The 25,741-nt window shown below is 43.4% G+C and overlaps 1 protein-coding gene across 2 annotated transcripts in view; it reads left to right on the top strand.

Annotated features, from left to right (window-relative positions):
* The window catches only part of sdk1b (sidekick cell adhesion molecule 1b), a 305,535-nt gene that overhangs the window by 168,097 nt on the left and 111,697 nt on the right, over nt 1–25,741 (top strand). For both annotated transcript variants that reach the window (XM_061829010.1, XM_061829009.1), the window contains 3 exons: nt 14,112–14,214; nt 18,622–18,797; nt 24,713–24,796. In XM_061829010.1, coding sequence (XP_061684994.1) covers nt 14,112–14,214; nt 18,622–18,797; nt 24,713–24,796 — 363 coding nt within the window. The remainder of the gene's footprint in view (nt 1–14,111; nt 14,215–18,621; nt 18,798–24,712; nt 24,797–25,741) is intronic.

Genomic DNA, 25,741 nt, shown 5'->3' with positions numbered 1-25,741 from the left:
CTCGTCCGCGAGAAATCCATCCCCCCCTGAGTGTTCCAGCAATGCAACGAGCCGGCATTTTGGCTAACACGGGGGAACAACGAGCTACCTTCCCGCAGGTAAAACGAATAGAAAGAAACGAGTACGCTTGAGCGCGCATCTACCTCCAACGTCACTTCCTGCTTCTTATTGAAAACAAATCCCTCTAGAGGATTTTCATGTCGAGAGTTACAAAAAGCCATATCCGTCAAAATCATGTTTAGTGGTGAAAAAACGGATGGGTCCATACCGGCTGATGTATTTTTCATGAATAACATACTAAAAATCATCCATTTCATGACCTTTAATGTTAGTGCTCACACATCATTTCAAAACTGTTTGCGTGTGAACAAAATGCCAAACACAGAAGGGAAAAAAATCCTTTTAAATTCAATTTTTTTCCAAGTATGAACCTGATGACTCGACTTGAATTTGCTGCCGAAATACTGTTCCCATGTTTGTTTTAGTCCAGTGATTCCCAAACAGTGTGCCGGGGTACAATTGTGTGCCGTGAGCGCTCTTCAGGTGTGCCGTGGGAAGTTATCCAATTTTATGTAATTGCTTAAAAAAAAAAGAAATTATTCCAAGAAGTAATGTATCTTTATTCATCTATTTATACCAGTGAGGCACAACGACAGACAGAACAAAAAAAAAAATCCTCTTCTATTAGATGGCAGGAAGTACATAGAGTAATTAATCGATCCATTTTTGGTGACATTTACTTTTTTTGATGTGCCGTGGGATTTTTCAATTGTAGAATATATGCCTTGGCTCGATAAAGGTCGGAAATCATTGTTTTAGTCTAATTGTAGTGCAGGTAAGTTGTGGTGAGAAAGCGATGGGAAATTATCTGAACCAATCACGGTTTGTCCCTCAGTCGTGTAATGGTGATGTAATGTTGTGTGTAAACAGTTCAGCAGGAGAGGAGTTAGCACGTGACCTTATTGAATTCTGTCCGATAAAAGCTTTATTCTGGTAACCTGGGACATTGTCCATAGAATTATTGAAGTCCAAACAGGAGGTGTTTCCCATCCTGACTTATCGGTGACCCGCATGTGCTCCAACACCCCCAGTGAGCGATTGAATGTTTCACTTTCCAGTTTGCGCCGTTTACATTCACACGATCAAAAAGAGAAAAGAGTGAGTTCACCTTTTTTGTGTGCGTGTGATGCATTTGATTTACTTGGATGTTTTATTCATATGGAAACCAAACCGGGGGGGAATAAGGACCAAGTCTCCAAATTGGGCAAGAATTCAGAAGGCACTGCATGCATTTTTGACAAATTACTCAAATTTATGTTCTCCCCCTCTTCCCCCCCCTTTCTTTCCACCCTTCTCGCAGTTGGCAAGAAGAGCCGAGGGTCAACAGGTAAAACGCACGTTTACGTTAGATCAGCCCATGTCGTCTGTCATTGTCGTTCTGGATGACAATGTTTGCGTGTGCCGCCGATCCAGAATTGAGGGCTTCTCTCCGCTATATGCTGGTGGTCTCATAGGCGGCGCCGGCGGGTGGTCCCATTACTGCGGCCTCACAGCCATCATGCATAACTAACTATGGAAAACGCACACAATTTATATTTTGTTTTGAAAACCAAGCAACCGAAATGGCCTCCGGTGTTGTGGTTCTGCGGAGGATTACGAGGTTACCGACTAGGACGGGACTTGTTGTTTCTGTGATTCCTTTAGGTCCGCCTCACATTATGATTAGAATGTGAATTATGTACAGCGCCGCTAATTGGCGTAAAGTGTCCGACCTCATTGCTCACCACAATGAAAGTAAGGTCAGCTGGGCAGAAGTAAGGGAGGAAATGAAATACACGCACACACTTGGATGCTAAGTGGGGTATTTAATATAGCTTGACCGTTACGGGACTTTTGGGGCCAATCAGAATCAGCTTTAATGGTCATGTGTGTAAAAACACACAAGTAATTTTTTCTCCGGCAGTTGGTGCCGCCCCGGTACGACATTCAGAACAAAGAACAAGGAACGACATGGCAACAAGAACAAGAGACATTTCTGTTTATAGGAACTATTCCTTACAAGACGTGCAAGATGTAAAATTGACATAGTGTCAATGGCGCAAAGGGAGCAGTTTAAAGTGAAGAATCATGCGGTCTACAAAATATTAAAAAACTAAACATGAAAAAAATATATTACTAATAATGATTGGACCAGCAGGTTGTGAGGGAGTGTTCTAACATGGCACAAGGCAGAAAAATAGTCGGTTCGCTCATCAAGAATTGAATGACTTGTTCGAATGCCGGCTACTTTTGACTTTCATTGATCTGTAGTGCGTTGGAAGAGCTGGTGGCCAGGATGTGGAGGGTCCGAAAGGATCCCGCCTGCTCTGGAACCTAGTTCGCGTTGCGTGCAAGTCCTCGATAGTGGGTAGCGTGGTGCCGACAATCCGTTCAGCCGTTTTGATTGTCCGTAGCAGTCAGAGTTTGTCCTTTTTTTGTGGAGGCCCCAAACCAGACTGTGATGGAGGTACACAGTACTGATTGGATGACCGCTGTGTAGAACTGTCTCAGCAGCTTGCGTGACAGAAGCCGCAAGAACTTCATCCTCTGTAGGGCTTTTTTGAGGATGGAGTTGATGTTTGCCTCCCACTTTAGATCCTCTGAGACTGTAATTCCCAAGAATTTGAAGGTCTCGACGGTTGGCACAAGACAGTTGGACAGCATAATGGACCTTTCCGATGGCGATCTTAAGCTCCGCCCCCTTAGCCACGTCCCACAAGCTTCCAAAATGGCGATTGAACAGAACATATTTGAAGTGGATTCTCTATCGCGTATTCGAGATAACATTGGGGTATGGGGTTTTTTTTTGCCAAATGTGTCAGACTTGTCCAAGAGAGTTCTACAGAGAGGTCTCAACTATTTCACGCAAGGATATGTACACGGAATTGAAATTTTGGACGGAGCAGGACCCAATGTGAGAGTTACAGCGAAACGTTGGCGATCGATGCAAAAAAGTTTGATGCCTCACAAACTTCGTATTGAAATCCAACAGGGTAAAATAGCGGAATCGTACTGTGGATGTAAAGCAGGGTGAGTACTTTTTACTCGGAAAGATCACGAGTTATATCATTGTGGTCTTGCCATGTGTACATTCTGCAAGTAACTGGGTGTATTCATTTGACTTGGCTCGTAATAGAACCCAGTGCTCTGTCTTAAACGTCTGATGCCATACAAATAGGCAAATAGACATTTCTCTTGCATGACATCGCTCTTTTACGCATCACTAACCCGACTCTTTGGCATAAAATATTCCACACTTCATTCAGCAGGTCAGTGATACACTAAGAAAGTGAAAGTTGTTCTCCTGCAATGTATAAAGCACTGATAATAGTTAAATCAAGCTCAGAGAAGATACTTCTCCCTCAGTCCCTTGGAACATACTGCCTTGTGTTTGTTGATGTTGTTCACATTTAGTTGTACGTGCGCTCTTCCGCAAGCCTTATTCCATCGTAGACACTTTGTCAACCGTGTTTTAGGCTTTGGAAAATGAATCAAGCGGCCCCCTTGTAACCTAGCCGGATATCTTTCTTCACAATTGCACGTTCCCCAAGCGCATCTGAGGACCATTTTCTTCGTAACATTAACTTTTCCAAGCGCACGCTACTGACAACCAGCGTTGCTTGTGGGACAACATGGCGACAGGGGCGTGTCAAGACAACGCGGCTATCTGATTGGCTATCATTGTACGAGTGATCGACAGGTCGGAAAGGTCCATTGTGTAAAGGGGGAGGGGCCAAGCAAGGCAGAGTCCAGCAAAGAAAACATCAGTTGCATATTGAGCGATGTTGCTATAATCGGCTACTGATTAATCAGTCGGGCTCTAGTATTTATTGCATTGAGTCCAAGGAAAGCCCGCGGGGGCAATGTTACGTACCGGGTTGGAGGTTCTTTAAAAGAAGGTGGCCTGCGGGTTTGGCCGGCTGCTCTTCAGATAGCTAAATTGATTAAGTGACGGGATGTTAGTGTTGCCGCACTTTCAAGATGACGGACTGACTGACTTAGCGCCGTTTAAATAACGTCTGCTGACAGCGCGATCAAGACTGCGTTACCTGACCTTGACCGCAAAAAAAAAAAAACGCTTTCAAGGTGCCAGTGCGATCCCCTTAGACGCTTTTCAACACCTCATTGAAAGGAAAATGTGTCATACATCCAAGTTATCTTATTCCAAAACCTAAATCCCGTCTTAACGGCAAGTAGCAGTCGCTGTGCACTCCTACTTTCCCCCAATGTCACGAGCTGTCGGTCATGACCGTAAGAAGAAGATCACGGAGACAAGCTGCTGCTCCTCCGCTTCTGTAGGAGTCAGATGAAGGGAATCGTGCCAACAACGTCTCATTTCTGAAGTACATGTTTTTGTCCAACAAGGATGTGCCAAAGTTCCCGTTGAAGCATCAACGAGAGCTAATGTACGCGATGATGTCAACGCAATCTAAATGAACCGTATTGAGGTGCGTTGTTTGACTGTAAATTGGATCTCGTCCTCTCGGAGTCTGAATATTTCAACATCTTATTATTTTTATGTAAGACTCGTGCCCTCGAGCGCCCGTCAAAAATAATCACAAAAAACAAACATTCTTTATAGTTCTGTATCCACGCGTTTTTGCACTTGCTCTAATCCGGCGCGCTGATGACGTTACTTGATGCGGGATTGTAAAAGTAATTCTAAATTTTAAAAGTCATTCTAAAAACAATGATAAAACCTCAGCTTCCTTCCTCTCTTATTTTATTTATTTTTTTTTTTACTTCTCCCTCCTGTCCATCACAAAGAAGATGGAGGATTTTGGCAACCCGGAGGCGAGGGATGAATATTTAAACCAGCGCGTTGTTCTGCGCGGGTTTGACGGGGGTCATATCTTGCCTGGCGGTGGTGGTGGTGATCTAGCGGCGTCGGGAGGCTGGCGCACTCAGCCCGTGACACTTCGCTGTCAGTGTGCAGTGTTAATGAGCGCAGTGACATGCACAAACACTCGCATGTGGTATCATCTCAAGCCGGTGAGGCAAATGATCAGCCTCCACCCACCCCAAAAGAAAACACATAAATAAGCATGGATACATGACGGCATGGTGGGGCAACTGGTTTGTCTCTGCTTCACGGTTCAAATCCCAGCCCTGCCTATGTGGAGTTTGCATGTTCTCCCCGTGCCTGTGTGGGTTTTTTCTACGTGCCCTCAATTTTCCTAGCCGCTTATCCTCACAAGGAGTGCTGGAGCCTATCCCTGTCATCGGGCAGGAGGCGGGGTACGCCTTGAACTGGTTGCCAGCCAATCGCAGGGCACATAGAGACAGACAGCCGCACTCACAATCACACCTACGGGCAATTTTGAGTCTCTGATAAATACATGGCGGCACGGTGGATCATCTGGTAAGGCCTTGGCCTCACAGTTCTGAGGACATGCGTTCGATCCCGGTCCTGCCTGTGTGGAGTTTGCATGTTCTCCCCGTGCATGTATTCCATTTTCAACTTTAGAAAACGAGTTGCACTTTATGTAATCTTTGCCAAGTGAGCCTAAATTCTTAATTTGTTATTCCCTATTTTCAAAGTTTCTCCATTTGACAACCATGCTTCAATATAAAAAACAGAAAAATGTTGGAGAGCATTTGCCTCACAGTTCTGAGGACCGTGGTTCAAATCCGGGCCCCGCCTGTGTGAAGTTTGCATGTTCTCCCCGTGCTTGCGTGGGTTTCCTCCGGCCACTCCGGTTTCCTCCCACATCCCCCCCAAAAAACATGCTACATTAATTGGACACTCTAAATTGCCCCTAGGTGTGACTGTTGTCTGTCTCCATGTGTCCTGCGATTGGCTGGCAACCAATTCAGGGTGTACCCCGCCCACCTCCTCCCCGTTGACAGTTGGGATAGGCTCCAGCACTCCCTGCGACCCTTGTGAGGATAAGCTGCAAAGAAAATGCGCTGGATGATTAATGCAATGTTTTGGGGATGTGGGAGGAAACTGCAGTGCCTGGAGAAAACCAACACAGGCAAACTCCACACAGGTGGGGTCAGGATTTGAACCCTGGTCCACAGAACTGTGAGGCCAACACAGCTACGCCATGAGTGCAGAGAGGCATTTTCACCCAAATAATGATGCTCACTGACATTGGAAGAGTCGGCACTGAAGATTTGTTTTCAGATTAACTGCTATTAGTTAGTGTCACAGACTAGCTCGAAATGTAAATTTAGTGCAATGATGAACAATGACAATCCTCATTAGGAATGGGCATAATAATCAATAATTGAATTCTGTTAAATGAGGCGAGCTGTTCCACTTTTTATTTATTTACTGAGTGGAGTGTGGCGGCTGCAACTATCACGAAAAGTGATACTTGAGTCTTGACAGATTTATGCATATGATCGTGTCATCAATCAGATTCAGTCGTGTATTCCATCTACATCTCCTTCTGCTAGCTTAATGCTAACAGACAATGTAAAACACCATAGACTGGCTAAGGAATATCTCTACAGAAAATATAACAGTATTCAGAGACATATTTCCTTTATTATCCGCCAAAAACAGCTAATAGGTTCTGCTGCTTACTGAGTCACTTGCATATATTTTTGTTTTATGACTGGAATTTAATCCCCTCGGTGGCCAAGTCACACACACCAGTAGGCGTCAACATGATGTAATAACTGTTCAATACTAGCCATTCAATTTGATTATCCTATTACTGTTTGATTTACAAAGTACAACATTATGAAGTGCTTTTTTTAATTTTAAAAAGTGCATGTTTGGGGGGCGGAGGAGGCTGGAACAGATAAATGCCACTTGCGTTCATTTCGATTGGGGAAAATGTTTTGAAATGCAAGTGTTTGGAGGATGGAACGTGGAACAAATTCAACTCATAAATCAAGGCACCAGTATTTTGTCTGTGTGCGCGCGTTCACCCCGCAGTCGATCCCTCTGCTCTCGAGGTCCTCGCGGAGATTTGTTTGAAAGGTTTAAAACGCACACGCACGCACCGGCTGACTCCGTGACTGCATGGAGTGTTGAGTGAGTGACAGATTTAATAGGAGAACAAGATGTAATCCGGGAGAATCCATTCAAAGCAGGATTACGCTCTAATCTGGACTCAATCGCCTTTCATCTCTCGCTCTCCCCTTTCTCCTTTTATCCAGCTCTATCTCTTTTATGCTTTCAAGCGGCGTCGGTCCTTTTACTCGCAGTTTTTTGTTTTTAAATCATTCCTTCCCTTGATTTAATTAGGGATTTTTGTTCTTCTGACCAAATACCAAACTCACGTCGACTCCGAGACGCCCGCAAACCTCTCACGCGGCGCCGTCAATCAGCGGTGATTGCGTTGACGACAGCGGCGTTAACGTTGCCATGCGTCACTGGCTCTTTGCTGCCAAATTGCAGATAATCAGTCGCACACACGCGAAAGGCGCGCTCTGTTCTTTCCCGCGAGCCTCGCCGGAGTTGTGTTTTAGAAGTTGATTAGTTCCGCAAAAGAGGAGATGTTTTCCAGAGCAAATGCAAGGAATGCGCGGATACATTAAAGGATTTCTGACGCGGGCATCAGCTGCTGTCACGCTTATGCTTAATATTCACTTGCCTGATGATTGGAGGCACACAATTCTTTACAATAAATCAGAACATGACGATCAAAATATTACGGTATTAGCGAGTTTTTTTCCTTCAATAATTCCATTCCATTTTCTTTGCCGCTTATCCTCACGAGGGACACGGGGAGTGCGGGGTGCGCCCTGAACTGTTTGCCAGCCAATTGCAGGGCAGCCGTACTAACAATCACACCTAAAGGCATTTTGGGGTGTCAAATGAATGTTCCATGTTTCTGGGATATGGGAGGAAACCGGAGTGCCCGGAAGAAACTCAGGCACAGGTAGAACATCCAAATTCCACGTGGGCGGTCCGGGATTGAACCCAGGACCTCAGAACTGTGAGGCCAACGCTTTACCAGCTGAGCCCACTGTGCCGCCTTTCAATAATTCAATTTAAAAAACAAAAAAGTAGGCTCCGGGACTCCCGTGACTCTTGTGAGGATGAGCGGCTTGGAAAATACACATGGAAAAGGCATGTAGTATAGATTCATTAAATGCATTAAATTCCTTTTGCGTACGGCAATTTCAATTTCCAAATTTCTCTATCATACGGACATAGAAAAAGTTTCACAATTTAGATACAGCTGCAGGAATATTAATAATTTTTCGCATCAGGTGGTGAATATGTCTATTGTATGCTCTGTTGATACAACACACACACACACACACGTCTTTTTATATGCATAATATAATATAATGTCCAACTTCAGTGCAGTTTAATTGCAAGGCAGTGAAAATTAAAATGTGCTGCACGCCTTCCTCAACGTCATGCACGCACCTTTTTGCTCTGTAAACATTTTTGACATTATCCAACATACAAATCGACATACACGTACCGTAGCAGCGCGAGTCGCACATGCAGAAAACAGCGCAGCGTGTTAAATGTTGCTGCATGATTTCAATGCGAAGCAGTAACATAAATATCACAAATATCGGGCGTCTTTTGAGACCGAGTCTAGCATTTATTCAAATAAATGCGGCCGTCTAGTTGAAGAGAGCCCGGGAAGTCATTAGCATTCAACGCTAGCGCGAGCTAGCTAGCCGTCAACTGGGAAGTCTGGTCTCTGGTGTATTTTTTTTTTTCCAAAGTTTTTTTTTTTTTTTTTAATCAGGTTGTTTGACTTTCGTAGGACGGCGCTCGACCACATGGCGTTTCTGTTTCGCTTAAAGAGCAATCCAATATATTTTAATGAAACGTCTGGACTCTCCTTGTCGTGTCTTTGCAGGGAGCCTTTGGAGCGCACGCACAGAGAATTGAAAGTAAAAAAAAGAACTTTTGGCCCGCCGTAATCTCTGCCGAAGTCGAACTGGAAAAGTTTAAACGTAACGCGAAAGGCGTGTTCAACCGAATGAGGGATTGTGCGCTCCCGATGAGGAGAAATAATATTTCCCCAGAGGGAGAGACTGTTAGAGAGATCACACATCCATATGGCATTTTGCTTTCTCCCCCGCTTACACCATCTTTTACTTGGGCGAGACGACGGCCATCTGCAATCCTCCCTTCGACACGCTCTGTCTGCCTTCGCCGAGTCCTTTTATTCACCTCCTTTCACCCTCTCTTGGGGATTTTGTCCGCCTCCTTTGGTCTGAGCGAACAGCCCGACACCTTTAGCGCATTATTGGGGGGGCCACTTTCACGTTTAACACAGCCGCCAACCTCTTCTTGCCTGACCTCTTTTTAATGACCACCCTCCCTTTCGCTCACCTGCCACACAGGGCTGGAGATTTATTTTTTTGTTATTACAAATTACAGCACGTTGTACGACACGTTGGTCTTTTGCACATTTGTGTGTGTGTGTGTGTGTGTGTGTGTGTGTGTGTGATGAGGATATCCACAAACACAGCTGTGCGTAAATATTTAACCAAATTATGAAATGGACAAACGTATTGAAGGAAAATATGCCGTAAAAGTCGGAAGGTCCGTATCCTCCTCCTCTCATAAAAGTTTGCTCTAGCAAACATGAACTTGTGCAAATTCCAAAAGCATTCATTTTACAGTGAAGAAAATAAGTATTTGAACACCCTTCTTTATTGAAAGTTCTTAGAAATCATGGAGAGGTCTGAAATTTTCATCGTAGGTGCGTGTCCACTGTGAGAGAGATCATCTAAAAAAGAAAAATCCAGAAATAACAATGTATGATTATTTTTAACAATTTGGTACAGTAGCCTTTGTTTGCAGTTACAGAGGTCAAACGTTTCCTGTAGTTGTTCACCAGGTTTGCACACACTGCAGGAAGGATTTTGGCCCACTCCTCCACACAGATCTTCTCTAGATCGGACAGGTTTCTGGGCTGTCGCTGAGAAACACAGAGTTTCAGCTCCGTCCAAAGATTTTCAATCGGGTTTAGGTCTGGAGACTGGCTAGGCCACGCCAGAACCTTGATATGCTTCTTACGGAGCCACTCCTTGGTTTTGCTGGCTGTGTGCTTCGGGTCATTGGCATGTTGAAAAACCCAGCCACGACCCAACTGAGGGAAAGAGGTTGTTCCCCAAAATCTCACATTACATGACCGCGGTCATCCTCTCCTTGATGCAGTGCAGTCGTCCTGTCCCATGTGCAGAAAACACCGCCAAAGCATGATGCTACCACCCCATCCTTCACAGTAGGGATGGTGTTCTCGGGATGGAACTCATCATTTGTCTTCCGCCAAATAGAATTATGACCAGAAAGTTCCATTTTGGCCTCATCTAACCACAAAACTTTCTCCCATGACTCCTCTGTATCCTCCAAATGGTCATTGGCAAACTTAAGACGGGGTTTGACATGTGCTGGTTTAAGCAGGGGGAACCTTCCATGCCGTACGTGATTTCAAACCGTGACGTCTTAGTGTATTACCAACAGTCACTTTGGAAACAGTGGTCCCGGCTCTTTTCAGGTCATTGACCAAGTCCTGTCGTGGAGTCCAGGGCTAATTCCTCACCTTTGTAAGGGTCATTGAGACCCCACGAGGTGATATCTTGCATGGGGCTCCACTGCAATTGAGATTGACTGTCTTGTTTAGCGAATGATTGCTCCAACAGTGGACCTTTTTTCACCAAGCTGCTTGGCAATTTCTCCGTAGCCCTTGTACAATTTTGTTTCTGGTTGTCTTTGGACAGCTCTTTGGTCTTGGCTATGTTACTAGTTTGAGTCTTACTGATTGTGTGGGGTGGACAGGTGTTTAAGTCTTACTGATTGTGTGGGGTGGACAGGTGTCTTTATGCAGCTCACGACCTCACATAGGTGCATCTGATTCAGGATAATACATGGAGTGGAGGTGGACTTTGAAAGGCGGACTAACCGGTCGGTCTTTGAAGGTCAGAATTGCAGCTGATACACAGGTGTTCAAAAACGTATTTGCAGCTGTATCACACAATATACAGTATACAGTTAGTCGTGGGGGCCCATCCCTGGCAACATCAAACCACCTCACCGGTCTCGTTTCGATAGCAGCCGCCCTCTGTGTGCAGAGTATGAACCTTCTCTTCTTTCACATTTATTAGCGAATAAGGTCATTTGTCACTTCCATCCAGCTTTCTGCTCTTCTGCGCTCTCTTTCTGTTTCATAATTGGGCCTGATCACCTTATCAAAAAAGCTCCCCAAACATACACCGTTTGCACACACACACACTTCTTTTTTTAAAACTAATTTTTGCTGTATAACATTTCCAATGTTGCCTGTCTGTACAGTTGATGAATGCTTTCTGCTGGTTAGTTTGCATTAATTAAAAAAATACACATGAACAAACTTCCGAACTTCATGTTCTTTCAGTGTCACTATCCTTAGATTCCATATTAATGACTATGAAGCTATATAGTCTTAAGTTCGAGCATCAGTGGGTGTCAGTGACAAGGTGTCGGCGTGTACAGTAACAAGAGTGGGATCTTGTGCGTGCGTATGTGTGTGTGTAGTCATTTGCCTGCCGTTACCGCACCCGCACGTCTTATTCCCCCACGACAGCAGAATTTGATTCTTCGGCTCTCGCGAGGGTCTGCGAAAGGAGGAGGAGGAATAGAGAGCGGAGAGTCAATTACCACCTTTTTTTTGGTGCTCGGCTTCAAAGATGGAGATGAAAGGCGCTCCTCACCTCCATCTTTGTTGGCTCCCTAACTCCGCACAATCCCCCGCGCTCCAACGTTCACGTCCCGAGCCATCTCTCGTCGCAGTCGGCCTCTTTAATTTGGACTCCCTACTTCCGACTGATTGCAGATTTGCATATTCACGACGGCGTCGCGCCGCGGCCAATCCGATGTCGTGTGCGCGTTTGCATCCGTGTCGGCCCCGCTTCTCGTCGTACTAATTCAGCTGAGCACTTCTCAAGCTGTGATAAGAATCCCATTGAGTCTTTTTTTTTATTATTATTATTATGAGAGGCCACTTGGGTCATAAATCATTTTCCCCACTCGCTCTTTTTCAGACGGACACACACATCATCATCATAATCTCTTACTCACGACGCCATTTATTTTACCAGTGAGGGCATAAATCACTCTTCACGTGCACCAACGTCCTATTTTTCATGTTGTCATTGTAACATATGTGTAGTGTTCTCCTCTTTGTAATTCTTCATAACTGCACTGAAAGGTGGGAAATAGTTTTTTTTGGGGGTGGGGGGTAGGGGGGGGATCTAGAGTATTTGTTGATGCACGATTTATTGTACAATTCATTTTCCAATGGAAATAGAAATACAATGAACTGCTGTGAAAACCACAAGTATAGTATAGTATAGTATAGTATAGTATAGTATAGTACACAGGTGTCAAAGTCGAGGCCCGGGGGCCCAGATGCGGCCTGCCACATGATTGGCCCGCGAAGGCAAATCATGTGTATCAACTTCCAGGGTTTTAGTTAAAATTTGAACCAAAATTTCAAAATACCCTTGATGTCTGATTCCAAAACTAGTTGATAAATTTAATGTATGAATAAGATGGGTCAATTAAAGATTTTCATGGTTTTATTCATAATGCCCCTCTGATAGAAGCCGTAACTACAATGTGGCCCGCGATAAAAGAAAAAGAAAAAATTGACACCCCTGGTATAGTATAAAGATGGCAAAGAACTATTGTTTAATAGAATTATGAGACAAAGCTATGACCTGATTACCGCAATTCCCAGCCTACAGAGCGCACCTTTGTAAAGGAAATACTATTTGGTGCATACATACGCCACAGCTGTATAAAAGCCTCAAGTGCCCACATGAAACCCGCATTGAAACATGAGATATTTACAAAGAAAAATGGTACACAGAAGGAGATTAACGCTAGCACGGCACTAACGCTAGTGCTAATTCTGCGCTGACGCAAGCACCACGCTAAAGTTAACATGGCTGGTTAAAATAAAACTTACCGGTAAATATCACTGAGACATGCCAGTAACACAGCGGCAACATGCTAGCACAGCGCTAGCTCAGTGCTAACAAGGCCGGTACATATATTCCACCGGTCTCATTCTTGCCTTTTCCGCCCGAGCGGCCCCTTGCGGCCGTTACAAAAAAATGCACAAATTAGCCGCATCACCGCATAATCCGCAGGGTTGAAATCGTGTGAAAAAAGTCGCGGCTTGTAGGCCGGAAATTACGGTAAATGAAACTCCTCCCCTCACTTCAACATCACTGATCGACCTCAAGTTATTACAAGATGATGGCTTCTAGGGTCAGAGTAGCAACATGAATAAATTACAAATAATAAATGAACTTCGTTAACTCTATGCGCAAAAGTGACACTTTACACTGTCATACCAAATGTAAAAAAAAGTTCACGACTGTTGAAATTAAGATTTGCAGACAAAAAGATTTGTCGTACTGTCCATTTCATTTTATGACTGTCACACAACTGGGGAAAAAAAATGTTATTTGCAGTATAAAAACAACAAAACTTGTCTGTGTACATTTTCACGTATAACAAAAGCCAATGAAAAAGCAAACATCCTGAATTATAGAGGTACGCTCATATTTTCAACAACCCACTCACAACAGAACGTTTTATTTAACTTTTAACGTAAACACTGGTCGAAATCTGAATGTCAGGAGTAAAGTGTACAGTTTCAAAGGAGAGCTTCTCGTGTATGACCTTTGAACTTCACTATGCCGGCGACATGTTCATCTCACTCAAATATTCAAATATTGTCGAGAAGTTCATTTATTTTAGTAGCTCAATTAAAAAAAATAAAAATCATACATTCTGCACATTCAGTAAATGTAGGAAAATACTTTTCAGAAGGGCAGTTCTTAGACAATTTCTGTTAAATTAAACAAATATAAATTAAACAATAATCATCCAAATTAAAAAAAAAATCAACATATTTCACACAGTGTATAGCGAAGCTTCTGTATATAATATATGAGTTTTGGTTTTTGAATTGAATTACCAAAATAAATCAGGTTTTCCATGACATTCCAATTTATTGATTTGGACCTGCACATGCTGTGTAAACAACACTTCAGTAACTTTGAACAAGATGGTACAGTTGTGCGTGTAGTTGACGTCAGAGACTATGATGCACATGTGAACCGCTATCGTCTTTTATCCGCAGATTCGGACTCAGAAGTTGGTGCTCCCGTCATTGTGATGGGACCTAAAAACACAACAGTGATTGCAGGCACCACGGCCACCTTGGAGTGCATCGCTAATGCCAGGTATGTTTATTTGTAATCTCCCCGTAGATGCAGGCCTGGGGGGGGGGGGGGTATTGAACATCTCAGATATGTTTGCTTCAAAAATAGGACGATGCAGAATTAATGCCTTGAAGCGCTGCTAGGACAAGGATGGGGGGGGTGTACCATATACATCCAACAAGAAACAAAAGTTTCCCACTGGCTTTTATTTCAGACGGTCACAGTATTGGAACACTGATAAACTTTGCAAAAAAAAAAAACATCGGAAGAACATCTGTAAATGATGATTAAATGTGTAATGTCCATGTAAAATGGTGGTGGTTTTGTGGGTTTTTCTGTTATTATTTTTGGTAATCACGAATGCGAACTGCAAAGGTTGATTTTGTTGTCTCAAATTCTGGATAGAGTTCATGTCCATCACTTGTAGTCTAAGGATGGAAGTTCATCCCTCTGAATTGAGAATACAAAGCATGTATGTGGAAAAAAAAATGTATGTATATTTTGCAATTATTGAACTACTTGACGAAATATCTACAGGATGATCAGTTCTAGAAAGATTCATTCGTGGTCGATACGACTTCAAGTCACTCAACACAACATTTGGCACACTCGCGCAATCTTCTATGATTCACTACAAATGTCCGATTTCAGTGCTTTCTCAACACTTTGCCGTTTTTGAACACGAATGAGGAATTTTAAACTGAAGTTGCTCTTTTTATAAACCCTTTTGAGCGGCTTGTAAATTGATATCATTCAGGAGGGAAAACCCTAAAAACATTCTAAAATAGATATTGCAATGAAAAATACATATAACATTATTCACTTCAACGTCTATACGAAAAAATAAATACGAGCAGAGAGCACGTCATCCATGCGCAACGTTGCGGAATTGTCATTTGACAGCCAAGTGGTTGTTAAATTGGCCGCATCTACTGCCCGTAACATCACCCTGGACATTCGCTATTGAAAACACGCTGTGGCCCAGACTACGGGAGCCGAACACATACGGAAGCTCTTTTCGAAGAAGAGAACATTTCACAACCGGGTGAAGTGACCGGGGCAATATTACCCTCCTGTTTCGAGCCATGTTTAGATGATATGCGGATCACTTCTAACTAACAACAGACACCCAGACAGTATGTATGAGTCAGCCCGGCCGAAGCTATGGAACACGGAACCTCGGCCGAAGTCGCGATCAGTGGACACGACACCGACGGGCACATCAACACATTTAGCACCTCTGACTTACGGACGCGGATCTTTTGTTACCTTCTGAAAGGATTACGTCCTCCACCCCAGCTAGTGTTTTTTTTTTTGGAGCTGTATACACACCTACCTGTCATTTGGAACCCAGGACGCTCTCGTCCGTTGCACCTGTGTAATCCATTTTTCACGACGAACCGGGTCTCTTGCAAACTTATGAAGGGTAAATCCATCCTCCCGAGTGTTTGAGCAATATCCAGCAATGCAACGAGCCGGCATTTTGGCTAACACGAAGGAACAAAGAGCTAAATCCCGCAGGTAAAACTAATAGAACCAAACGAGCCCAGTTGAGTGCCATACTTCCCTCTATGTCCTTCCTGCTTCTTCTTGAAAACCTTTTTCATTAACAAGATACTATTATACATTGATTAATAACATACTAAAAATCATGCATTTCACGACAGTGGCACTTTACAATCCATGTAAGATTCAAAACCGACCTTGTGATGATCTAATACGGTGATCTCATTTCTGAAGCACGGAAACATGACTGAGAGGTGGTTAAACCTATTTAGAGTAAATGACAAATGCATAAGGAATAACAATTAAATTGTGCATGCTTACCCATGAAGTTTCCGTTTTGTTTTGTTTTTTTACCTGGAAGCCATGTTTTGTGTGTGTGTGTGTTTGTGTGTGTAGCACACACTATGATAGCAAAGGGAAATAACAGCATGTAAGGATGTGTGGTATTGACCCAGCTTTATAAAGATCAATTTTATCAGCGGTTTGACGCCAGCTAACTGTGTTCAAACCAACAAGTGATAAGCTGCACACGCTCCCAAAGCGCTCGTGAGTATTTGTAGAGGGTTTTTGGCGGATTGGGTTATTGAGCCGCTGTCGGTCTGGCTCCTGCGTGTGTCTTGGCAGCACTTTCGTCAAGATGCACCGAACGAATCGACGTAGATGAGGCTGCGCGCGTATCGGCCGATGGAACGTAGCTGTTGAAAATTATTTTGGAATACGCTGTACTGTGATCCCCGCGTCCATCAGTGGGGCACCATGGAGTGATTTGAAAATGCCGTGTATATTTATTTTTTATACTGCAGTATAACATGGGCTGTAATACAAACGTGTAATACTATTAAACTGGGTTACAGGGTTTTTTTTCAACTGATTTAACACAATTTTTCATTGCCGAATACGAAAATGACATGCATTCAGGTCAGCTTTTTATGCCAAGTTGTTGACAGTTTATGTATTATCCATCCATTTTCTTTGCCGCTTATCCTCACGAGGGTCGCAGGGAGCGCCAGAGCCTATCCCAGCTGTCAACGGGCAGGAGGCGGGGTACACCCTCAACTGGTTGCCAGCCAATCACAGGGCACATAGAGACAGACAACAGTCACACCTTGGGGCAATTTAGAGTGTCCAATTAATGTTGCATGTTTTGGGGATGTGGGAGGAAACCGGAGTGCCCGGAGAAAACCCACACAGGCACAGGAAGAACATGCAAACTCCACACAGGCGGGTCCGGCATTGAACTCGGGACCTCAGAACTGTGAGGCCACCGCTTTACCAGCTAATTAATTGTATAACTAATGAGGATAAGCAGTGAAGAAAATAGATGTATGGATTTAGGACAATTTTTCATTGCTGAACACGAAAATGACGTGCATTCAGGTCAGCTTTTTGTGCCAAGTTGTTAACAGTTTATGGATTAATTTGATCATTTATTAGATACGGCACGGTGGATTAGCTGGAAAACGTTGACCTCACAGTTCTGAGGACTGGGGTTCAAATGCCGGACCTGCCTGTGCGGAGTTTGCATGTTCTCCCCTTGCCTGCCCGGTTTCCTCCCACATCCCAAAAAACATGCAACATTAATTGGACACTCTAAATTGCCTGTAGGTGTTATTGTGACTGCACTTGTTTGTCTCGATGTGCCATGCGATGGGCTGGCAACCAGTTCAGGGTGTACCCCGCCTCCAGCCCGGTGACAGCTGGGATAGGCTCCAGCGCTCCCCACGGCCCTCGTGAGGATAAGCGGCTAAGAAATTGGATGGATGGATATTAGATATTACAAACTCTGCTTTACTGTAAATTGGATGGCACACATGTTGTTGACCAGTTTTATGCAACAGTTATTGCTAAAATCTATTAAAATCTAAAATCAAAATTATTTATGGGCTAAAAGCTTATGACATAACATAAAACACAAAGAACCACAAATAAAATCGTCATAACAGTGGTCATAAACATGCATCAATTAATTAATTAGAACTTAACATATGTATGATTTTCCAAAAAAGAGCGTTTGGCATGGAGGAAGTCCAGAATGATTTTCCTTCTCCCGAAACAGTGCAAACATGTGTGAAGCTGCGGGTAAATGAGCGCGAGGAACATGATGAAAGTCTCCAACGGCGAGTACAAGTCGATCGGTCGACTTGCTGAAATGATAATCGGGTAACACGTGCAGAAGGAATACTTCAACTTCATTTCATCACTGGATCTCGTCGTCCCTCGTCACGTTTCTTCTGGGATGATTAATTGATGATATTCTCCTCCCTCCTCCCAAAAAAAGTCATCCCTAAAATGCTGTAAATAGTGCAAAAAGGTTTAATAAGATGCAGACAAACACTAAATATGAAAATAATATTTACTTTGTGAGGTGACTCACAGCTACTCCTGTGAAGCCTTTGAAATCTGCAAAATAGAACAGAATAAAACAAAAGATCAGCGTTAGCATTCATATCACACGTCTTTTTGGTTAATTAACAATGAACGTTTCATTTTATCAAATGAAATTAGTAGTGTTTATCGTCGCCATTAAGTCAATTCACAGCAGAGCCGTGAAAATTTCAGCACCCACCGACTGGTAGACGCAATGCCGTCCAAATGGGGGGGGGCCTGAAGTCATGGCTTTGTGTGATTTCCAATGCAAATTGAATGAATATTTGTATCTACTGCTGATAACATATTCACTTTTTTTTTTTTTTTAATTAAGTGTGCATCGTAAAGTAATTTCAAACAAAAGCAAAGCGGGCACGAGTTTAATGAATCCCAGCTCGCAAAAACAAGTCCAATTTGGGTAAAAGTCCTCCTCTGATCGGCAGACGGGATGCGACTCCTCCGCCGTGCACGCCGTCTCCATCCATTTACCGCTGCGCTGACACAAAAAGCGACGCATTAAATATGTTTTTCTCATTCTGGTCTACTCTTCCTCAGAGATGTGGAGAACCTCCTGGTGGCGTGGAAACGCGACGGACACCGCTTGGCCACCGGGCGCCGGCTGGCCATCCCCGCCGCGGCCTCTTCGGACGGCGGCGCGTATGTCTGCGAAGCGCTGCTGGGCAACGGCACCGCCAAGGCCGCGGAGGCCGGGGCGTACCTCGCTGTGATTGGTAAGCAAAGAAGAAGAAACAACTCAAATTTGCAGAGTTATAAAATTCCAGGAACTTTTTGCGCGGGCCTTGAAAAGTCTTCAGGAAGAAGACTCTTCACAAGGAACTTAAATATAGTTGGAGAAAATACATTTGATCAAAATTCTTACCGGGGGAAAAAAAAAATGAATTTGTACAATAGTACCTTGACTTAAGGTCTTTTCACAGCACACTCGCTCAGTGTAAAAAGGTCCGTTTTCATCATATTATGCGTGAAATTGAATGTTGACATCTCCACTCTGTCATGGTGACATATTCATTGATATGAAACCTTTTCAAACTTTTAAATATAAAAAAACATTTTGGAAAAAAAAAAAAAAAAGCACTCTTCACACTTCGTGAGCTCATCGCCCAAAAATGTCCACCCTGTCACCAATAATTTTGCTGTTTCCATAGACAGTGAGCGCAATATGTTGTCTGTTGTTTGATTCCCTTGTAACAGCGTAAATAGCCGTTCATCTCTTTTCTTAGCCGCTTATCCTCACAAGGGTCGCGGGGAGTGCAGAGGAGGCAGGGTACGCAATATTTATTTTTTTGAGTGACTTCATCACTTTTAGTCTGTATACTCGAAAAGAGATTTCTGTGATTTCTACTCACTGTGCTTAAATATATGATAATAATAATCTTGCTACTTTTTTGAAACCATTGCGGATAATGACGCAACTTTTGCTTCGTTTTGTGTATTTGGATGTTGCAAGATGATTAGATGAACCAGATGCACTGCTAGTGCTAATGCTAATTTTCAACGCTTGTCCAATGTATCCATCCATCCATTTTCTTGGCCGCTTATCCTCATAGGGGTTGTGGGAGTGCTCGAACCTATCCCAGCTGTCAACAGGGAGCAGGCGGGGTACCCCCTGAACTGGTCGGCAGCCAATCACAGGGCACATGGAGACAAACAGCCGCACTTACAATCACACCTAGGGGCAATTTAGAGTGTCCAATTAACGTTGCATGTTTTTGGGATGGGGGAGGAAACCGGAGTGCCCGGAGGAAAACCCACGCAGGCATGGGGAGAACATGCAAACTCCACACAGACAGGGCCGGGATTTGAACCCCAGTTTTCAGAACTGTGACGCTAACGCTTTCTAGCTGATCCACCGCGCCGCCAGCGTAAATATAGTTCAGTAAATATGAAGTTCGATGCCAATTCTCATCCTTTAGGGGGCTTGAAATGGGGAGTTTGACTCACCTCTGCATCAATTCCCAATTAATTTCCAAAGAGTCCCAAGGGATATTTTCAGTGTGAAATATTTTAAATATTCCCGTTTAACAATTAAAAATGTAAACACGATGGTGGAGTAAATCTTCCTCGTAGAGCAAAGACTTTTGAGATTTGCAGTGACATCAACAGTTTGATTGATTTTGTGCGACTCACAAACTGTAAAGTAAAACAATAACTCAACACACTGAGGAGTGAATTTCCCCCGAGAATAAAAAGAGTGCAACAAATCAAATAATAACACGTCTCTGGAAATTGCGAATGTCCACCACGGGACAACTGCAGCTAAGTCTCTTTTTCTATCAATAAAGTACATGCCTAGAGAAATAATTTGGCACAGGTGTATGCGTTTGACTTCTGCACTTTAAATGGCAAAATAGCACCACAGAGGCGCACACATGCCTGTTTGCCAGCCGGCGAAATTAGTTTTGTTCCTCCCAGTCACAAATCAATGCTGGGGAATCCACAAAAAAAAAAAAAAAAAAATGGAGCCCGTACCACAGGAGCTCTCGTCACAAGCGGCGGCGTTCCTGGATATTTGTGTGTAAATAGAAAACAACGTAGAACCTGGTAAGGAACGCGTGATTGAAGAAGCGCTCCCTCCCACCTGCATGCCAGCGTCTTTTTTTTTTTTTGTTTGTTTGTTTTTTTATCTACTGTGATCGTCAGAGCGTGGGAGCGCCTGAACGCGAAGAGAGCAAACAAGCAAGGCCGATGGAATTCTCACTTGTCACAAATGCACCGCTCGGGCGCTTTTGGGCTTTTCGTGCTTAATGTGCCCATTCAGAGTGGGTTAATTCCACACCTTCTGATTTTTACCATCTTCACAGATTTGTTTTTAAAGAAAAAACCCCACTATGTGTTATTTCAGCACTTATGTGTGTTATGTCCTCCAGATGACCAACAAAAGACACCACACACGTAGCGAAATCAACCAACTTTCCAATCTTAAGCTCCGCCCCCCCCTTAGCTACATCTCCCACAAGCTTCCAAAATAGCGATTGAACTTAACAGGTTTGAACTGGATTCTCTATTGCGTATTCCAGATAATATTGGGGTATGTTTTTTTGCCAAATGCGTCAGACTTGTCCAAGAGGGTTCTACAGAGAGGTCTCAACTATTTCACGCAAGGATATGTACACGGTATTAACCTAGCAGGATATCTTTCATCAGAATTGCACGTTCCACAAGCGCATCTGAGGACCATTTTCTTCGTAACATGAACTTTTCCAAGCGCACGCTACTGACAACCAGCATTGCTTGTGGGACGAGAGGGGCGTGTCAAAACAATACGGCTATCTGATTGGCTATTATTGTACAAGTCGTTGACAGGTCGGAACGGTCCATTGCAAGTCGCCGATCCCGAACCGGATCCGTGTTGTAGTACCATGATTGGCCTGCAAGAGGCAGCATTATGCCGCGGAGAAGCCAGACTGTTGGAAAAAATGCAAACAACAGTTGTACCGTGGCACAACGCTCAGATCTGCTGGCCCGTGCTCGCCTACGAAGTTACCAACAGCGGTCGCAACACGACTCTGGCGCTGAAAATCAAAAACAAAGTCATCATACACTAATAACATCTAGTCATATTGACTCTTTAAGCAAATACATGGAGCCCACGGTCTACGACTGAGATCCGTTCGTACAGCAGTGACTTAACTCGAATTTTGACTTAAGTCGGATTCCGCCATTAAAGTCAGAATTTACATCAAAATTCTTTGTATAACAAACAAAAATATTGAAATGTACGTCGCATGACTGCTGAGAGGCGGATGGAGAAGAAAGGGGAGGCTGTGCTTAGCTATTGCGAAGGAACCCAGTCGTCAATCCTCTCCATCTCGACAAATATCAAAGAATACAATATATATACAATATAATACGACATAGGATTGGAACCCTTCATCACATGCGCTAAAATACAGGCTTTGTGTTTAGTAATTGTCACCACAGTCGGCCGACTGAAGCCTCGGTGGCGTTGGCGTCTCTCCTTTCTCCAACCTTTTTATGATCTTGAGCTTCGTTTCCATGGTAATGGACTTTCTTTTGGCCGCAGAAGCATTGCTAAAAGAAACAGCTTTCTTCTTTGGGACGATCACGTCTAAAAAGGAGGGCGAAAAATCCAAAGATCTCCAGACGCACAAACATCAGCCAGACAAAATGGCGGCCAGGGTATGGGCGTTGGAAAGTCGAAACGTCTTGTAAAAGCCTGTTTTTTGTTTTTGTTTTTTTTTTTAATTGCAAACTACCCTTTAAGGCCAAGAGAGCGGCGAGGCATCGCTGATGAGTAATCATGCACGGTTTATAATAAGAAGTCAATAAACATGAATGCGGTGAAATGAATTCCTTTACAGAAGCGCGTATGTGTGCATTGTGTCAATATTTGCACGCGCCTCTGAGGTCTTCATTATTCAGTCGCATTTCTATTCTGCCCCCTAATCGGAATATGTATGACCCAGGGAGCCGGCGTCTTGTGTCGCCGCCGCCGACGACAACAATGCATCTGATGTTGTTCTCCCGCTGCTTTGCCGCCACACAAGTGGGACTCCAGCGCGAGCGTCGTGAAACCCAAACTCGCGTAACAAGTCACAAATGTGTTTTTCTTTGTGTGCGTACGCGTGCGTCTCTTGGTCCTTGAAACTCACCTGACGGAAGGGGATTAATGGGCCTGCTTTATCAGTCTCACCGCCACACTCTTGAGCTGTTGTTGTTGTTTTTTGTTTTGTTTTTAACCCATCTAGCTCGATTTCCTTCGCGACTGGCTTCTCCAGTCAAAAAATCACACGGAACTCCATCTGTGCTCAATAAATACGCGAGACGCGCCTCCTATGCTTTAAAGGCAAGGCATGACTTAAAAGCCGACATTGTCAAATAGAATAAATGTCGAAGCTGCTTGCTCCCCGTGCGCCGTAATAAACTTGCACTTTCTTTGTGCGCGTTGCTCGCATTCCGCACAGTGGAGGATGACTTTTTGATGTATTTTTCTGACAAAGATATTCAAATGCAAGTTTTCCACACATCATCTTTCTACTGTGGATCTTAGCAGTGACAAAGCAAAGGGGTATTATAGGGCCACAGTGAAAGGATGATTACTATGGGGGGGGGGGGGTTTGAATATAATGACAGAAAAGTCAACATGTTAAGGGAATAAAGTGTGTTCTTAAAAAGGAAGACAACAACAAAAACACAAAAAAGTTTTAATCATGCAAGATTAAAGTTAGAATGGTCATAAAGTTGTGGAAGTATGATAAGAAAAGGAACATTGGACTCGTATGGGAAGGAAGTTGTATTTTTCGCAAGAATTAAGTTGTAACATTATCCATCCATCCATTTTCTTTGCCGCTTATCCTCACGAGGGTCGCGGGGAGTGCTGGAGCCTAACCCAGCTGTCAACGGGCACGTCGAGACAAACAACCGCATTCACAATCACACCTACGGGCAATTTAGAGTGTCCAATTAATGTTGCATGTTTTGGAATGTGGGAGGAAACAGGAGTACCCAGAGAAAAGCCACACAGGCACGGGGAGAACACGCAAACTCCACACAGGCGGGGCCGAGATTGAATCCGGGTCCTCAGAACTGTGAGGGCAACACTTTACGAGCTGAACCACCGTGCTGCCTTTTGTAACATTATGAGAAAACAAAATTAAAAGATGAAAAAGAAAAGTGGAGCAATTGCAGGAATAAAGTCATATTTATTTCAAGACAAAAAAAGTCCAAAATGTACTAGGGTAAAATTTAAATTTTTGAAAAATCTGGTTCTAATATGCTGAATATAAATGACTATACAACAGTAAGGTTAGAATAATATCAGACAAAATTATGAAGGCACTATTTTTTTTTTTTTTGCGATTGGCTGGCAACCAGTTCAGATTGTAGATTGTACCGCCCCATCCTCCTGCCCGCTGACAGCTGGGATAGGCTCCAGCATACCACGCGACCCTTGTGAGGATAAGCGGCTAATAAAATGGAAGGATGGATGGATCGTTGTTTGAAAAAATTTGAAGAAGAGTGAAAGAAAACATTAGTTTATAAGAATACAGCCTTGAATCTGCTGGAATCATTCACTCAAATTTTTATTCTTAAAATATTACAACATAACTTTAAAAAAATATTCCCCTTTATCATCATATTTTCCCCACACTATATTCCAATTTCATTCTCAGTGTTATTATAATTCAACGACGATAATGATTCAATTTCTCTCCGAATATTGTCAGTTTCTCGACAACTTTTTGTACCAGCTTCATTCTCATGAGATTGTGACTTGATTCTTCTCTTTTCCTTTTCAGGATTTGCGCTAATATTCCTTTGTACTGCCGACATATTGCATGTCTTACATTTCATAATTAGTGTGTATTTAACATTTAAAGGGCTATCATCTGATCCGATCTATTGTTTAACTAAAAATGGGAGCTATTTTTAGTTTATAAGGACGGCTTCTCCACTTAGAGGAATTACTTTTCCCCCTCACTATTAAATAATTGAACTTTCTAAGCCTTTTTGATGGTCTATTTATGAATTTCAAATATCTTGCTTCCTGGAGGAAAAAAAATAAAAGCATGCTTCTCCACGATGAGACGTTTTGGGTCGATGCAGTATGTTGTGTGGACGTACGTTACATGACCATGTTTTATTATTTTTTTTTTTTTTCCAGAGCCACCTTCTCTGTCCAATCAGCCTGAGCGGAAGATCTTTGGCCAGCTTGACAAAAATGTGGACATCCCCTGCATGGCCACGGGTACGTTGCGTGCGTGTCGTAGCGAAATGGGAGGTTTTTTAAGAATTTCCCTAGGTGGGTCCAGGGTCTGAGTAAAATACTTTAAGGCGATTTATTGAAAAGTCATCTTTGGTTTAGTTACGTACTATATTGGCTTAAAAATGCCTCGCTAGTAGTGCCAGCAACAATGGAAAATGCCATTGGCATGCTAACTCAAACATCCAGAGCCGCAATTTTACAACCCTTTAAGCGGCAGATACTTAAACACCAATGGTGGAACAGCACAAGCAGACAGAAAATATAGATATATATAGATAAATATAGATAGAGACCCGCTCAGTGGTTAGAGCACTGGTTTGGTAAACCAGGGGTTGTGGATTCGTATCCCACTCCGGCCTCCACTCCCTGAGAAGGGTTGCGGCAGGAAGGGCATCCGGCGTAAAAATTGTGCCAAACTTATATGTGCGTGTCATCCGAGATGATACGCTGTGGCGACCCCAAAAGGGACAAGCCGAAAGAAACTTACTTACTATAGATAAATATAAATATATAGAATTTGTTCCCCACAAAAAAATGACAATACCAGGAATTTACCGAGTTGTAGTATAGTTGTAAAAGAAGTCTTTTCTTCTCCATTTGTGTACTTCCAAGATGGGCACACCACAAGGAGCAGCACACTGAATTGTATTGTGCCATTAAATCACAATGCACAACTTATATAATGCTTCACATCCTATTTAATAACTTCATTCCTCAATGTTTTTATAAAGTACGACGTTTTTGACTGGTACTTTTCCATGCATCCATCTGATTTCTTGGCCGCTTATCCTCACGAGGATCGCGGGGAATCCTGAAGCAACGGGCAGGAGGCAGGGTACACCCTGAACTGGTTGCCAGCCAATCGCAGGGCACGTAGAGACAAACAGTCGCACGCGCAATCACACCTAGGGGCAATTTAGAGTGTCC

The sequence above is a fragment of the Syngnathoides biaculeatus genome, chromosome 9 (assembly GCF_019802595.1).
Source record: "Syngnathoides biaculeatus isolate LvHL_M chromosome 9, ASM1980259v1, whole genome shotgun sequence".
Classification (NCBI taxonomy): Eukaryota; Metazoa; Chordata; class Actinopteri; order Syngnathiformes; family Syngnathidae; genus Syngnathoides; species Syngnathoides biaculeatus.
This window is presented reverse-complemented; position numbering and strand designations above follow the sequence as displayed.